At 42.0% G+C, this 18,036-nt stretch overlaps 1 protein-coding gene across 1 annotated transcript in view; it reads right to left on the bottom strand.

Moving 5' to 3' along the window:
• SNX9 (sorting nexin 9) overlaps positions 1-18,036 on the bottom strand; it is an 89,719-nt gene that overhangs the window by 12,665 nt on the left and 59,018 nt on the right. The window contains exons 8-13 of the mRNA XM_070796438.1: positions 15,930-16,055; positions 15,695-15,812; positions 9,188-9,318; positions 4,936-5,039; positions 3,577-3,680; positions 1,195-1,272 (exon numbers count right to left, since the gene is read on the bottom strand). Of these exons, the coding sequence (XP_070652539.1) occupies positions 1,195-1,272; positions 3,577-3,680; positions 4,936-5,039; positions 9,188-9,318; positions 15,695-15,812; positions 15,930-16,055 (661 nt within the window). The remainder of the gene's footprint in view (positions 1-1,194; positions 1,273-3,576; positions 3,681-4,935; positions 5,040-9,187; positions 9,319-15,694; positions 15,813-15,929; positions 16,056-18,036) is intronic.

Raw genomic sequence — 18,036 nt, 5'->3', positions numbered from 1 at the left:
TGAACTCCGGGAGTTGGTGATGGACAGGGAGGCCTGGTGTGCTACGATTCATGGGGTTGCAAAGAGTCGGACGTGACTGAGTGACTGATCTGATCTGATACTGTTCTCCATAGCGGATGCATCAATTTAAATTCCCACCAACAGTGTAGGAGGGCTCCCTATTCTCCACACCTTCTCCAGCATTTATTATTTGCATACTTTTTGATGATGGCCATTCTGAGTGGTGTGATACCTCACTGCAGTTTTGATTTGCATTTCTCTAATTCACGATGTTGAGCACCTTTTTGGGGTCTCTTGGCCACAAGATGCTTATCTTCCCAGACCTTGGGTTCCTCATCTAAAAAATGGGGGCCAGACCAACTCAAAACTCCTGCCCAAGCTAAAAGTTTTAACTGAAAGACATAATTCAGCCAAGCCAACAAAAAATATTCAAATATAGGAGTCACAGGTCTTACATTTTGGTAAAAGACTAATTTCTTATACCTGGAAATACTCAGACCTCCAAAGACCTACCCTCCCTGGATATCAGAATAATGGCACGGTGACAGTACCAAGCCTATCACTTCTGTAAGCAATAGGACGTCCTCAAATTGAATAGGTGCCACTCACCTGGCAAATACTTTTACTTCCTACCAGCTCCATATGCCAAATTAAGAAAACAAACCAAGATATAAAAGAAAACCGCTAACTTGCAAGTGTTGTCCATGGAAATCCACAATGAACTCAAAATACCACAAGTGAGATATACAATATGGGATAAGCTGAAAACAATAATGAGTTAGCAAGGGACATAAGGCAATATGAACCTGTTACTCAGTCAAGAGTTTTCCCTCCAAATGTCCCTGATAAGATCTGGCTCCTGACAGTCAGGCCCAGCTTCAGAGTTTGGCAGAGATGACAGCAGGGCAGAGTGTCATGTACCACATCCGCCTGCTTCACTAAAGCACAAGAGCTGCATCTGAGCACAGGAAAGGCAAGGACCTAGCCAGGAAATCCAACTATTACCGCCCACTACTTTTCTCAAAAACTAGTAAGGTGAGGTGGCACAAGTCCTCAGTGGAGCGGTGCAGCCAGTTTAAACATCACTGACGGTGGTGCTTCATTGCAGTTATCGATTGTCTGCAAGAGTCTGAGGAGGCTGGTCTGTGTGGATAAGACACCCAGGGCCCAAAGAACAAATAAAGAAAGATGTACCTTGATAACCACTAGAGCTGAAGACTGTGGCTAAGCTCTGCAAGGCCTTCCCTATCTTCTGATATTCCTTGGGTAATGCTGAAAGAGAAAAAAGTCATTCACTAAATGGAGCAAAATTAAATGATCCAACTATTTTCTCAAAGTATTTTTATAGTAAATCTGAAATGACTCAAAATAGTCTATACTCCTTAACAGAATATCAATACAGACAAACTGTTTTTAGAAATTAATTTTTCTTCAATTTTTAATTAATCAATTGTTCAATAAATAGTGGACACTATTATTATGACCACCACCACCAGCGCCCACACTCTCATTCAATGAATGAAATCAAAACGAACCGGAAGCTCATTTAGAAGATGATTTCTAGGTTTGAGTCCTTTCGTGTACACAACACCAACTTGATCATCACAACCACCGCTCTATCGATGCAGATGCACTATCTCCCCTTCCTGGGTTAGGAAAGCTGGGGTCACCTGGCTACAAAGTGGATCTGGTGCCTGTTATTCCTAATCCGCTGCTTTTCCCACTCTGCTATGTACCTATGAGTGATTATTTACAAAACAAAACATGACCAAAAGCAACGGGGTGTGGAAAAAAACGGCAATGGAACCTCATAGGACCAGGGAGGAGGGATTTTAGCTTTCTCATCTGTATAATAATAAGATTAATTAATATAATTAATCTTATAATCTTATATTAATCTAATTAATATAATTAATCTTATAAATAATAAGATTAATTAAATCATCTGCAATGCTCCTCTAGTGCTAAATCCTAGGCTTCTAGGATCACTCTGGAGAACTCTCCAGAGAAGAGTCTTTGTATCTTAGGCTAGTTTTATTTGCAATCTGTACACAGTTTCCTGAAACACATCTGCTGTCTTCAAAAGAAACCATTACTTGCATTTGAAAAGACTATGCTATTAATAAAGAAAAATGATTCAAATGTTTCTTTAAAAAAAATTCCAGGACAGAGAAATGTGACAAACGGTCTACAAGCTGTAAGAAACAGGAAACACAAACTCAAATTACATTAGCTTGGTTAATAAATTGTTCACCCTTTTGTAACTCAGTTTTGGCCTTTACACCGGGGATTATTTTGTGAGAGGAAAGAAACTATGGCTGAATCAAATTCTAAACAAAACATGTCAACCTCCTGCCCCCAAGAGAGCAGCCTAATGCTATTACTATTTACTGATTTTGGTCTGTGGATTTTACAGGACATGGAGTTGACCAGACATTAGACATAAGGGATTTGATTCTTTAATAGAAGCCATAATCCTGGATTTTTGTGATATCCTTAAAAATTTTTAAATTTTCACTCCTTTAAATTTTTCTTTAAAAAGGGGAAACTAAGAGACTGTAAATATTAAAAAAAAAAAAAGCAGAGAAAAAAATAAAAAGGGGAAACAGCTGAATTTACAGTTATTATTTTTAAAATTAAATTATTTCATTTATATTTTAGAGAAGTATCACTCCCTTTTTTGCTCATGAGTTATTCCCTGTGACCAAAGGCCTGAAACAGATTTTGTTTTCTGATGCTGCATCTGTATAGGTCATGTTTTCAGGCTCAGTTCTATTTTTAGTATTTCTCTGCCATGGGAAAGGAGCCAGTGTTATCACTCCTGGCATCTGCCCCTCGAGCATGAACAGCTGGTACATGACAACAGTTCCGTTGATATAAAATATCATGTGAATGGTGGAGGGCCATTGTAAGGCCTGGTTTTTTCCTGCAAAAGGCCAGACAGGAAACATTTTAGGCTTTGTTGGGCTGCAGGTTTCTGCTGAAAGTACTCAATTTGGCCACCCTTCACACAAGCAGCCAAGGCGTGACCACCACAGCTGACCCTGGACTGTGCTTCTCTCCTTGGCTGCTGGACGGCAGAGCGGCCCGGGTCTAGGGATACAGGAAAGCAGTCCAGTGACAGAGGGCAGGGAGGGTGCAGCACAGCAGGCAGAGAGCGGAGCGGACAGCGGCACTTCTGCTTGGGGCTGACCCCGGCCCCGGGCTTTCTGCTACCACCCGCCACCAGGCTTTCCTAAAATTAGAGCTTTAGTCAAACACAACTCACTAAAGGGATGACTATTAAAAAGTAAGATCCTGAGATTAAAAATAACCACGGGTACTTTCTCTGCAGGCAGAAAGGATGACTCTTCCATAGATGACAAACCTCGCATAACTGCAAATATTTAAGTGAACGTGATGCTTTTTTACGGGGGTTCTTGAACTGGCTTTGCTCAAGCCAGTTTTCTGTGCTGAAACAAGGGTTGGGAACTGAGGCTCCTCAGAGTGCCGTGGGTGTGACGCTGCTCCGGCTCACTGAGCGCGTCTCTGCCTGTGGGGGCTGGTTCCCAGGGGGACGCCAGGGACGGCACTTACGTCCTGTGCACCGCTTCCAGTGCTCCTGCCCCACGTTCAGCAGCTCCTTCACGCCGTCATCCATGGCTTTGGTGAACTTGCCGACAGCATCACACTTCTGTTCTCTGTGGGGCAAAAACATGAGGAGGTTGTGTCCCTGACTTCACTACCCAACGTCCAGACAGTGTGAGGTGTAAGAGGAGAAAAGTCCAGTGTGGTCAGGGGAGCTCACAGCAAGCCTGACCACAGGTACCCATGTCGTGCATTCTAGCAACTGCGCTGTAACTAAATTAGTCTTAAAAACCGGCTGGATTCAGGTTTTGAAAGAACTGCTTCAACATCTGCCACTTACATTTTAACTCTGCTTCCTTTCGCCCTCCAATTCCTTGGGAATGCTAACGAAAATTGTTCTAAAGTAAATAAAATCTTCGTTTCTTGAATATCTTACGGAGTGAAGCTCAATCACTGTAGGTGCTGCTGACTCTACAGCATGGGTGCCAGCGGCAGTTGTTCACTCTCCAACAGATACTTAAGTGAATCGGAGAAAATAAACCTACACAAACAGCATCTAAGTGATACAGAAGACGCCAGTTCCTTCAGGATTAAAAAGCTTTTCCTGACTTGAAAAAAATTATCACAATACACTTTTAAATGAAAGAGGAGGTTATAATAGAGACTGTATAACGCGAGGTCACTTTTGTTTACACAACCATTTTCCCTTCGGATACATGTGTACAGAGTAGGGTTTGGAAGAACACAGACCTAAGTCGACATATTAACACTGATTTTCTCTCCGTGTAGTTAGAAGACTGTCTATATACTGGGTAAAACATAAGCAATGGTTATACATTAAGAAAAAAGGCTGCTTAAAATTATTACTATGAACACACACAAGATCTCTTATGAGTCTTTATACAAAAAAGGAACTACTTCAGACTTTCAACCAAGCCCACATTAAAAAGATGACAAGATTAAAAACAAGGGATTAAAAAAACACTGGACAAACAGGCCTGAGATGACTCTCTTCAAGGCTATGTTCAAAGAGATTTCTGGCCCGTGGACTGATCTGTGGGTGTCTGCTGGCCCGGTGCCATGCCGTGTCATCACGCTTTATTGTTAATAACCACTAACCACTGTGTCAACTATGAAATCACTGACTTCAAGGTAAAAAGGAAGTGGACTTTAACTGATGTTATGGTTAGAAAGACAGTGTTTCAAGTACAAGCAATGTTCTCCTTAACTTCTGACTACAAACCCCACTCATTTCACACCCTTTCGTCTGATGATGTGAATTCCAGGTGTGGTCAGACGGGCCAAGGCCTGCGAGCAGAGGAGGCAGGCTTGGTTGGGGAAGCAGCGGAGGCTGGCAGGATCGCTTACATTTCTACCAAGTCCAGGTCAGGTGCCTCTGGCTCCATGGTGGAGAATATCATAACTCCCACCAGCTCATCTTTCTCAGCCTTCCTCTTCCCGGTTTTCCATTCCTGTAAAGAGGAACATTATGACGTTAAAGTGGGGAGTGGAGCCAAACAGCTCTTTCAAAATCCCGTCCTATTGTCGGCTCACTGACTGTCTTTATCCCTCTAACTTTCGGGAGGCAGTGCCCATGCCGTCTCCCTCTGCACCCCTGCATCTCCAATTCCATCCTGCACGTGAACGGTGTGAACGGTGCCGCTGTGCAAAACAGTCCTTAAGAGCCCAAATCCTTTCGGACTGAGGTGAGCCAGGACTTCTCCTTTCCTGAGGCCCACCCACCCATACAAACACACCCTGGGAGTCTGACAAAGCGCCTCAACATTGTAGGTTGTTTTCTTGAAAAGATTTAAGCTTTTCTAAATATAAGGTAGAAACCAATATTATAAACTACTAAAACGTTATTACAAGTTATATATATATATATATATATATATATATGTACACACACACACACACACAGAAAAGTGCCCAAAGCAAAACTATGCAGTACAACAAATTCTCATACAATGAATTCCTGTGTAACTACTTCCCAGGGCAAGAGAGAGGAGAGCGCTGGACTTCCGGAAGCCCCCTTCTCATCCCTTCCCCGTCACTACCCCTTCCCTCCCCTCCAGGGGTAACCATGACCCACCCACTCTTTTATGGTTTTCAGTTCCTCATGTCATACAGTTTCACCACCTAAACCCCTACACCATGGTTTTGCTACTTCTGTGAACTAGCTAAGAACCCAACACTTGGCATTCTTTTGTGTCTGGCCTTAGTCGCTCAACCTATGCTGAGAAGTTACATGCACACTGTTGTTACAGCTGGAGTTCCCTCATTTCATGGCTGTATAATATTCCTGTGACTGTTGCCCAGTTTATTTACCCCACTCTACTACGGGCAGCCATCAGTGGCCCTGGTGAGGATAAAGCCACCGTGTACACATCTCCTGGTGCATGTGCGCATGCACTTCTGTAGGGATATAACCAGGCGTGGAGAGTTATTCAAGTAGATAATGCCAAACTGTTTTCCAAACTGGTCTCACCAGCTTTCACACCCACCAGCAGTGTGTGAGTTTCAGAAGCTCCTTCTCTCACCAACAAGACACATAGTATCCTTGGTCTTTCTAATTTTAGCCTTCTGGTAAGTTTATTCACTGTGGTTTTAATTTGCATTTCTTATTACTCATAAGATTAAGTGCTTTTCTTTACACTCACTGATGATTCAGATATTTTCTTTTGTGAGTTGTTGTTGTTCAGTCGCTCAGTTGTGTCTCTTTGTGACTCCACTGACTGCAGCACACCAGGCTTCCCTGTCCATTACCAACTCCCAGAGCTTGCTCAAACTCATGTCCATCAGGTTGGTGATGCCATCCCACCATCTCATCCTATCCTTCCCTCTCCTCTTGCCCTCAATCTCTTCCAGCATCAGGGGCTTTTCCAATGAGTCGGCTCTTCACATCAGGTGGTCAAAGTATTGTAGTTTCAGCCTTAGCATCAGTCCTTCCAGTGAATATTCAGGGTTGCTTTTCTTTAGGATTGACTGGTTTGATCTCCTTGCTGTTCAAGGGACTCTCAGGAGTTTTCTCCACAGTTTGAAAGCATCAATTCTTCGGCGCTCTGCCTTTCCTATTGTCCAGTTCTCCCATCCATACATGACCACTGGAAAAACCACAGCTTTGACTAGATGGACCTTTGTAGGCAAAGTAATGTCTCTGCTTTTTAATATGCTTCCTAGGTTTGTCACAGCTTTCCTTCCAAGGAGCAAGCATCTTTTAATTTCATGGCTGCAGTCACCATCTGCAGTGATTTTGGAGCCCAAGAGTCTGTCACTGTTTCCACTGTTTCTCCATCTATTTGCCATGAAGTGATAAGACCAGATGCATCATCTAAGCCATGATCTTAGTTTTCTGAATGTTGAATTTTAAGCCAGCTTTGTGAGGGACATTACCAAATCTCCCATTTGTCTACTGGTTTATCTTTCTTATCAATTTGTATGGGTTTTCCCATATTCTAAAATCCAGCCCTTTTTTGGCTATACACGTTCATATCTTCGACTTGTTTTTTCTTTTTAATGACTTCTGATAAACCAAAGTTCTTTTTTTCAGGGTAGTCAAATTTGTCAGTCTCTTCCTGTTTATGTGTCTAATTTCAGAAATCCTTCCCTACCCGAGGGGTATGAAGATTTTCTCCTGTTACCTTTTAGAAGCTGTATTGTGTTGTCTTTCACATTTAAACTTGTAAACCATCAGAAATTAATTTTTTTAGATTCAAAACAGTAGAAACTTTCAACTGGATAAAAGTAGAAAGAAAAACATTTTAATAAACCCCTATAGATCCAGCTTTAAAAATTATCAACTTTTCACCAAACCTGTTTTATCTGGTCTCCTCCATCCTACTTTTATTTCTTGTTTAACGGAAATCTCAGATATAATACCATTTCACCTATAAATACTTTACTATGTATCTTTAACAGATAAGGGCCATGTCTCAAAAACATTACCAAAATACCAACATCAAACCTAACAAAATCAACAGCCTGTTGTGAGGCAGTGATCACATTTATTTTTCCCAGAGACGCCATCCAACGGAAATGCCAGCCAACAAAGATGCCATCCAATGGAGATGCCATCCAATGCAGCACCACTGATAGACAAGACTGCCCATCCCCCCCATCCTCAGACCCATTCTTGTCATAAATCAAGGGCCCATTCTATTCTACTGATCTGCTTTTAAAGTATTTTAGCTTTATAATGAGTCTCAACATCCAGAAAAGTTTTCCTCCATTTCATCTTCATTTTAAAGAGTATCTTGGCTATTCTTGGAGCTTAAATTTTCTATGGAGGACATCTTTTCAGTTCTTCAATTCATAAAACATAGTGCTGGAACACTTATTAAGGTCTTCTTTTTATTTCTCTCAGCAGTGTTTCATGGATTTTAACATATACTTACATTTTTCTGTAGGTTCTTTTGGGTTTTCTATGTCCAACCATCTATATGAGCTACTGTTGCCCAGAGAATCACAATTTTTAATAATTTTCTAGTTTTATACTGTCATTTAGCAGGTGAGGAAATTGTGGCCCAAAGAAATTAATGTTTCGGTCAAGGTCATGGAGGTAGTCAGAAGCAGAGCCCAGACTAAAACCAAGTGCCCCGGCTCCAAGTTCTTTCTTGTTGCTCTTGTATATATATATAAAAAAAAAAGTCTATAATTTGCATAGAGCACAACCTTTAGAAATGCTTCCTGTTTTCTTGTTTGTTTTGGGGTTTGGGGGCCATGTCACACAGCTGATGGTATGTCAGTTCCCCAATGAGGAATTGAACGCGGGCCCTCGGCAGTAAGAGCGAAGAGTCTAACCAGTGAACCGTCAGGGAATTCTCTAGACATGCTGCCTCAACAGAATCCTAGACAGATCAAACAAGCCCTTGATAAAGTCCTGTGCACCAACAGCATTAAGGCACCAATTTAGAGGGGATTCCACATAGTTTTTTTAACTGCTATATATTACATTTTGACATGTAAGCATTCACTCTGAAATGCAAAAAGACCTCAAATATTTAAATGGAATGATCTCTAACCTATAATTACACTAAGCATGACCAAACAAATGATTGCATACAATAGAAGACTAAGGTGATACACAGCTATTTCCAAAGCAGACAACAATAGTGAGATGACAAGCAGCCAATTTCTTCTTGATTTTCAAATGAGAACAGTGACTGCAGACACAATGACTGCCCACGGGGCAGAGGCAGACCTGGACAGACAACAACAGTCTGGACAAACAAGGCGGCTTTGAGAAAGCAGCTTCACTTATGAATCTACTTTTCATTACACTATTTACACTGTAAGGTCAAGATATGATCCTAAGAAATCATTCACACTATTCCCCTAACTTCATGCTGAAAATATCCTACATAGCTTGGCGTCCATCCTATATTTAAGAGCATTGAGGAAAAAGCCCCGCATCCTATCACATCCCTCACCCTCACAGTTCCTCACAGGGCCAACTGGTTCCCGGTTTGCAGAAAACCATTCTGAAAAACTCCTTGCTCACATGCTGTGACTACTTTACTATTACTTAGAAACAGCCAACTAATCAACATGATTTAACTTCTTTGGTATGAATGTGACAATTCTCAATATCCCCTAAGATTATAATAAAATGTCCTACCTTCTCATCTCGGAAATTTAGAAACTGCTGGAAGACCTCACTCTCTGAGATTACTGGGTGACGGCACATCCTGGTCATCCAGGCCTGAAGCCGCTCCATGCGCATTTTGATAAACTCTTCTTCAAAGCGACCTGCAAGAGACATGCCAAGAGTGATGTGTGACTCTGCCTACGAGGAATCACTGTTACCCAGGTGGAAAGGCTGTTCATATGGCTACTGGCAGAGAGTTACTTGGTAAAAGGTAAACCATGGTAATTTTTCAACAACCTAAAAACAAGCAACACAGTGGATGTTCAAAGGCCCAGAAGAAAGGTAGTCCACAAATCCGAAAGCAAATTTTATCTCAATATGAAAAACTTTCTCTTTCTTATAAACTAACATGCCAGTGCCTGGATGATCATATGAAGCCTTACAGGCAAGAAAGGGGTGATAATATGGAAATTAACAAGCAATTCTTATCAAGAAGGTGAAATTTCTATATTTATAAAAATGTATCTAAATACAATATAATCTCAGATATACAGAATTAAATTAAGTATTATGAAAAGTAACACAAACTAGTTTTTTTCCCTGTTTTGCTTTTTCAACTACTTAAATGAAAAATAGAAAATGCAATTTTTCCATGAATGCAATAATGAAAGCTGCTATCACAGAACTTAAGGCCATCATAAAACAAGAGCTTAATGGGTGATATTTCTGTTTTAAAAGTAGAAAATCAGTTTAACAAACCTTACATACCAAACATCAAGTGAACACAAAATTTTTATAAGCCTAATAAAATCACTATCAGTTAAAAAGTTTCTGGAGATGGAAATTCTGGCTATAGGTGAGTGTGACAATAGCCAATCCTAGAAAGTGAAGAGGAACTAAAAAGCCTCTTGATGAAAGTGGAAGAGGAGAGTGAAAAAGTTGGCTTAAAGCTCAACATTCAGAAAACGAAGATCATGGCATCCGGTCCCATCACTTCATGGGAAATAGATGGGGAAACAGTGTCAGACTTTATCTTTTTGGGCTCCAAAATCACTGCAGATGGTGACTGCAGCCATGAAATTAAAAGACGCTTACTCCTTGGAAGGAAAGTTATGACCAACCTAGATAGCATATTCAAAAACAGAGACATTACTTTGCCAACAAAGGTCTGTCTAGTCAAGGCTATGGTTTTTCCAGTGGTCATGTATGGATGTGAGAGTTGGACTGTGAAGAAGGCTGAGCACCGAAGAATTGATGCTTTTGAACTGTGGTGTTGGAGAAGACTCTTAAGAGTCCCCTGGACTGCAAGGAGATCCAACCAGTCCATCCTAAAGGAGATCAGTCCTGGGTGTTCTTTGGAAGGAATGATGCTAAAGCTGAAACTCCAGTACTTTGGCTACCTCATGTGAAGAGTTGACTCATTGGAAAAGGCTGATGCTGGGAGGGATTGGGGGCAGGAGGAGAACCAGACGACAGAGGATGAGACAGCTGGATGGCATCACCCACTCGATGGATGTGAGTTTGAGTGAACTCCAAGAGATGGTGATAGACAGGGAGGCCTTGTGTGCTGCGATTCACGGGGTTGCAAAGAGTCAGACATGACTGAGCGACTGAACTGAATCCTAGTCCTAAAAAGCAACTAGAAAGCCGAACAAAAGCCACAAAAACTAGTGCTGTGGAAATCAACCAGAGGCACACAGCCTGTGAGAAGTGTCTATGCTCCCAAACTGTTGACCTTCAGGCCAGAAGAGGGGATTCTGGGGTGCTCTGGCCTGGGACTGCACCCCATCTCTGTACTCCATTCTATTTCCTTTACCATAGAATCCACCCCATGAAAGTCTTACATATTAATCTAGGAAAATATGTGCAGAATCTGTATGCTGAAACATATAAAACCCTATGTGAAAATCAAATATGACATACGTAAGTTCTTGCACTGCAACACTACATATTAAGATTTCAATTCTCAGAGGGTGGCCAGGCGGCTGGGACTGACTGAATAGGGTTTTCCTTGCCAGTGAACCGTGTAGAGTAGCTGCCGGTCTCCTGTCTTCTCTTCACCATGGCTGCCTCTGGTACTGAAGTGAAGGAACTAGAGAAGCGTGCCTCAGGCCAGGCTTTTGAGCTGATTCTCAGCCTTTGACCAAAAGAATCTGTCCCAGGATGTCCCCTTTCCCCTCCTAAGGGGAAGGATCTTTCCCTGGAGGAAATTCAGAAGAGATTAGAAGCTGCAGAAGAAAAATGCAAGTCCCATGAAGCTGAGGTCTTGAAGCAACTCGCTGACAAACGAGAGCACGAGAAAGAAGAGCTTCAGAAAGCGACAGAAGAGAACGACGTCAAGAAAATGGCGGAACAGAAGCTGACCCCTAAAACGGAAGCCGGTGAAGAGAACCGGAAGCCCGCGAAGAGAACCGGAAGCCCGCGAAGAGAACCGAGGCGCAAGTGGCTGCCAAACCCGAGCGTTTGCGAGAGGAGGACAAGCACACTGCGGCAGTGCGGAAGAACAAAGGACCCAAAGATCCTGCTGAGGCCACTGAAGCCGACTTCTCTGTTCTGAGAACTGGCTTCCTCCCCATCCCCTTCCTAAATATCCAAAGGCTCACTGGCCAGTGTCATTTTACTTTTGCCCTCCTGACAAATATTCTACAAGCTGATGTAGGACTGTATAGGTAGATCCAGATGGTATGATGTTGTTTTAGGGGCTAAAGCGGGAGAAACGAAAAGTGTTTTACTCTTTTTCTAAAGTGTCTTTCTAATGTAGCTGTTTCTTGTTGCGTCTTTCCTACTTGAGTACACCTGGAGTGCTGGGCTAACGGCTAGTACTGTATTGGCTCCATGAAAACATTTCTGTGAAACGAGTATGCAGTGGCTTCTTTCAAATTGTTAGATGCTGAATATCTGCTCACTTTAAAATCCCAATTCTGTCCCGATCTTATAGACGCTACTGTACTTGAATGGTTAATAAAACTGCACAGTGCTGTTGGTGGCAGTGGAAAAAAAAAAAAAAAAGATTTCAGTTGTCCCAAAACTGGTCTACAGAATTAATGCAATTCCAATAAAAACCCTAGCATGATTGTTTATAGGTATCTGACTATAAAAGAATCATGCTGACTCTTAAAATTTACATGGAAAGGCAAAAGAAAAAGAATAGCTAAAAACAATTTTGAAACAGAACCAAGCTGGAGGATTTATATACCTGACTTCAAGACTTTCTGTATTATAAGGCTACAATAACCAAGGTGGTGTGGTATTGGCAAAAGGATAGACACATAAATCAATGGAACTTTAAAGAGTCCAGAAATAAACCTGCGCAAATATGCTTAATTGATTTTTTGACAAAAATGCAAAGGAAACTCAACAGAGAAAGGATACTCTCTTCAATAGATAGTCCAAGAACCACTAGATGACCAGATTTATAACATAAACCTCCACCACCTCACACTTTATAGAAACCTTAACTCAAAATAAACCCTAGACCTAGATGTTAAACTGAAGACTACAAAACTAGACCCCCTCCTGTATGTTAAAACACTTCAAATTCTGCACATACTAGGAGCAGAGGCTAATAAGTACTGCAGAACCTTGGACACCGTGCAGACGGTGACCCACCTCACGGACAGAAGAGACCCTGGAAGTCAGCACAGACCTAAGGGCTATACTGAATTCCGCGTTACGAGCAAGTCAACAATACAAGAGTTTATAACCTACTCATTGGTTGGAATTAATTAGTCATTCTTATTTCTCCTAAAACTTTTTTCTGACACAGTTGGTCTATTTACAAACTGTGACTTCAGCTATTATCTTGTTCTTGTGAGGACAGGCTTATCAGGTTCCAGAGAATTAAGAAAAAGGAGAGGAGGGATTTCCATCTGCCCATTTCCCATGACCCTGACCTAGGTTTTCATGAAGTATGTTAATATACCAGTTTGACCCCCAGAAATAAAACCAGATTAATTCAATGTTATTCTGTAAAGAATAAAATCCATAAACAAATTAGAAAAATCTCGGCTCTAAGCTTTCCATGGACAGATTATCGAGTGCACAGAAACGTCATGACATCATCTACTTGGTATTCCTTTTTCTCCTCTCCAGGATTTAAGGGAAGGGCGTTCATACAATAATGATGCTGTGGGCATCTCGGGCAGGACGCAAACGAGAGCAGGGGGAAACAGAGCGGCTCTGTGCCTCCTGGTTTCCTCGGCACGCGGCCCAGTCAGGGAATCAAAGCCCAACTTTCTTCGGACTGAGGGGCTGTTGCTTCTGTGCTTTTTCTCTGACATCCCCTGGCTTCAGGCCTGACTTTAAAAAAAAAAAAAAAAGAACCTTACTATGGGAGAACCATGACTCCATGATGCTTTAGGATAGGCCATGGGTTATCTGATTCCAAATAAACAGTGTACTAAAACTGAAAAAAAATAAGAGAAACCCCCACAAGTCTAAGATAGCTCATTAATCCATTTAGTTCAACACCATGGAGAACATATTATGCTAACCAAGTTGATAAAGGAGAGTTTAAAATTCAAACTTGAAAATGTGGAGAAAGTCAGAACTCAAGTTTTCATGGAAAGAAATCTAAATTTTTAGAAAGAGAGCTGTGATTAAAACAATATGGATGACAGAAAGGAGGGACAGTGAGGATACTCAGTGGGCGCAGGACTGGGGTGGGTGACACATCTGAGTGGGAGGAAGCAGCCACGCACCCAACCTGCCACCTGGGCTCCTCGAGAGGCTGCCTGGGTGTCACCCCCGGGAGGGCAATGCAGGCCCACTCCTCCGTTCTGCTAGGACAATGTGAAAATTTTGAAAAGTTCCCCCCACAATCAAAATAAAAAAAATTTCTTTAAAAACAGTTTCATCTCTTCAAACACTTCGGAGAAGCATACACACTGCACAAAGCAAAGCACAAAGCCGCGCCTTAAGGAGAATAACTCCCTTACCCTGAGTCAGCGGTTCTGAGGATTAGTCCACATTGCACGGTGTGAGCTCTGAAATCACATCACATCCCTTCTCAGCACTTCTGAGCGGCACCTGTGCGTGTCTGAGCTGAGAGCGCCCGTGCGTGAGGGGCCAGGGCACACGTGACGCCTGGCACATCGGGACCAACCTCCCTGCAGGCTGGACCACCTGAGCGGGCTCTGCCCGGGCTGGGGCAGCCCCCAGCCCCCAGCCCCTCTCTCGTCTCTATCTCACTCCTGCTGAGTGAGGACCGAATCCTCTCCAGCCCCCCAGACCCCTCGGGCCCAGCTCCCCGTCCACGCTCCTCACAGGCCCAGTTGAGCCTGTCCGTTCCTCCTGCACCGTTCCAGCTCCCAGCTTTCAAGTCTTACTCTCATCTTTGATCCTTCTCTCTCTATTTAAGAGCTTCATGTATTGCAATATTTTCTAGCTAGACATGGAGACTCTAATCTCTACATGAAGTTCAGCTTCTTTACAAACTTTTATTCTAAGACAAACACACTGACTCCTAAGTACTAACATTCCAGTTTCTGGATTAGGCGAAAGGGTTAAAAAAAAATCACTGATCGTTCTCAAAACAGACATAGGAAAAACACTCTCTGACTGCATATTTATGAGGAGCTCTGGTAGCACTGTGGATTATTTACCAGGAGATTACTTGGGGGTGGGGGTGGGGGTGGGAATGACATGTAAATAAATAAGAAAAGGGACAGGGTGATTACTAATGATAAATAAAAATATTTAAATATCAGTAGTCACCAAAATAACTGAGTAGAAAACCTGGTAACTTCCTACATTAACACTTAGAAGCTCTGTGGCATCTACATCTGGTGTTTACAGACTTGTGATGAAAATGACAGGGGCTTCCCAGGTAGCGCGGTGTTAAAAGAACCTGTCTGCCAATGCAGGTGATGCAAGAGACATGGGTTTGATCCCTGGATTGGGAAGATCCCCTGGAGGAGGAAATGGTAATCTGCTCCAGTATTCTTTCCTGGGAAACCCCATGGACAGAGGAGCCTGGCAGGCTACAGTCCACAGGGTTCCAAAGAGTCCAACAGGACTGAGCACAGCACCATCAATGAAAATGACAGCTGCAGTATGTAATGCGTTTACATTATTTGGGTCATACACTTTAATTTCTACCTTAGACTATTAGAAGTATTCTGTTTTTCTAATTAGAATTATACCTGTTTTTCCCAGGTCATTTTTCACATATAAAAAAGGCATATATTTCTCTTATAGGAAAGGGTGAGCAATAGAGACACAGGGACTGGAAAAGGTGTAGCGGCAAAGACACGGTGACTTTGTTAGAATTCAAGACACACATGTGCATAGGGACTCTTGACAGACAAATTTATGGAACCTTTTTGTTAGGTGTGTAGGCAATTACCAAATATGTGGACTATGTGTGTGTATGTGTGTGTATCTATATATGTATTTATGGCTGCAGTTAGCTGCTGTTTCCAGACTCCTGCATCTTGCTCCACTAGAGGATGGAAAGTGCCATTTCTGATTTGCTTTGAATACTCTCACTGGAGTCCTTTCACTTGTTGTCTTGAGTTCTGTCACACACACACTCACCTGTGACTTGCTTATCTGGAAGAGATGGGATTGGAATGGCTGACCCAAACTTAACCAGCAGACGCTCATATAACCAGTCAAAGTGTTTATACCTGTGGTTTACTGATCGATTAGTGTTCTGCAAGAGAAGGAAAGAGAAAAAAAGTTACCAATATCAACTACAGAAAATGAAGAAAAAAGCAAGCCGTTCCTAGTAATGTAAGCACGGTTCTGTTTTGATAACTTAGATACTTACAGTAGGGGTTAACTGATACTCAATGTAGCTCTTCAAACCGTACATTTTGGAGCCTTTCCTGGGATCTGCTACCACACAGTCAAATGTAGAGGAAGGGTAAACCCACATCGGGCCATAATCTCCAACCTACACATTGCAGGGAGAGGTGGAAAATCAGTTAACACAATTGATATAAATCATCAAGTGATTCTTTTTAGGGCTGGAAGTCCTTAGGAGAGTCATTCTTGCTCTTCTTTGAGAAATTATCTATATAAATGCTCTCTGTTCTTACTAAGGTTCTATTTGAAAAACACACTTAATCGAGAGGCACTTCTGCTCCCGTGTGGGCATCTTAGGCCACAGAGAGGGGCCGAGGTGCCTTTCCTCGAGAGGATGCTGGGCAGGACACAATCTCTCTCCAGTCCAGCTGTCCCAGTTTTATGTAATGAAGGGCTAGCTTTTAAAAATTTCAAATCTACTGCAGACTAATAGCTCTGTGAAAAATAAAACGACACACTTGGCTGTCTCAGCAATGCCAAACTGCCATCAAACTCCCTCAACGCTTACTCTCATCTTCTGTATGCCCTAATTCTTTTTCAAGGTGAAAGGAGGAAAAAGCGAGGTGAGGTATGAAAGTTCAGAGGCTACTAGGTCAGGACGGTGACTGGGGCCTAGAGAGCTTTAATAAGGGACTACAGGTCTCTGACAACAAGTGCTTAATATTATGATTCTCCAAGAGGGACCCAGGTCCAGAAAACCCTCCTGAAGCTGCAGGGCAGGAACCTTTGAGAGGAGCTTTGGGGAATTTCCCTCAGTGACGGGGCCCAAGAGAGGAGACTCTGACCGACCAGGGCCCGACATCCATGAGGTCATTACTTTACTAGTGGGTAGGGATGCTACACCTTGAAACCAAAGGACCAGGTCTCTGCTTTTTCTTGGTTTTCTGAAGCTTCTATGGCTTTCCTCACTTCCTTTTCCACACAAGAAGCCCACACAGGCAGGCCTGACTGAAATATGTGGGACAACTCAAATGCCGGGGTCCTTCGGCTCTGTTCCAACACTCTCACGCTTATGACAAAGTCCCATGCTTACAAGAATCTGAGGGGCAGGGGGGCCATGGGCTCTTGATACTGTGGAATTTTTAAATTTAATAAAAAGAACAGGATACATGTTCAGTATTTACAAAAACATCTGAAGAAAAAAAAAATCTTTAACCTAACCATTCAGAAGATAATCACTCCAAGTTTGTGTTCAGGGAAGAAGGATTAAAGGGCTCTTGTCATAGCCCTTCTCTCTGGAGTTTTCCAGGATTTCAAGCATTCCAAAGAAGTAGGAACAAGTAATATAAAAAATAGTGTCATTCTTGCAATATTATTGAGTCTCCTAGGACCCAAAGATTATAGAATAAGACTAAATTATTTCCTCCTGAGTTGAGTCCATGGTGATTACATTCAAGGCCCCTTGTCCTCCTGCCCTATTCACAACTTACAGTTACATGACTAAATCAACAGGGTCAGAAGACAGCTACAGTTCTTTTCTAAAATTTTATCTGGAAATATACAGCTAGGTAACACTTAGAAAATCTATCCAGAGTCAACATGTGGGTGAAACCACAGAGCCTGTGTCATCTTATGAGCAAGCCTTTCAAAGATGGATATTCTGAACGGTGTCACTAACTGCCAGCTTTCATTTGCTAGCTCCTTACCATGAACTGGACAATTGATTTAATGAGAGAAAACTATTACCAACACAGAGGAAAAGGGAACTTATTCTGATAACATGCATGTACTCTGCCAAGGTAGAAACCTAAATATCTGAATTGTGTTTATTATCTAAATATGTTTGGCTAGTAGAAAAACAGCATGTAAAAGGTAACTTCAAAATACTTCAGAAAAAGAAATATTATAAAAAACACATATATACTATGGGTATTTGTTCAATTACTGGTAGTCTGAAAAGGTAAAAATAAAGAATGCCTAGACAGTAATGGGCATTAATTTATGCTATTTTTTATACTTTTAGTATACTGTCAGTTACTTACCTGGAGCACTAAATGTGTTTAAGAATACTTTCTAAATGACTAATAACCTTCTTTAAGATACTATACAGGAGCTTAATTAGAAACAAA

The sequence above is a fragment of the Bos indicus genome, chromosome 9, assembly GCF_029378745.1.
Source record: "Bos indicus isolate NIAB-ARS_2022 breed Sahiwal x Tharparkar chromosome 9, NIAB-ARS_B.indTharparkar_mat_pri_1.0, whole genome shotgun sequence".
NCBI lineage: Eukaryota > Metazoa > Chordata > Mammalia > Artiodactyla > Bovidae > Bos > Bos indicus.
Note: the sequence above shows the minus strand (reverse complement) of the source record. Positions and strands in the feature narration are given on the sequence as shown.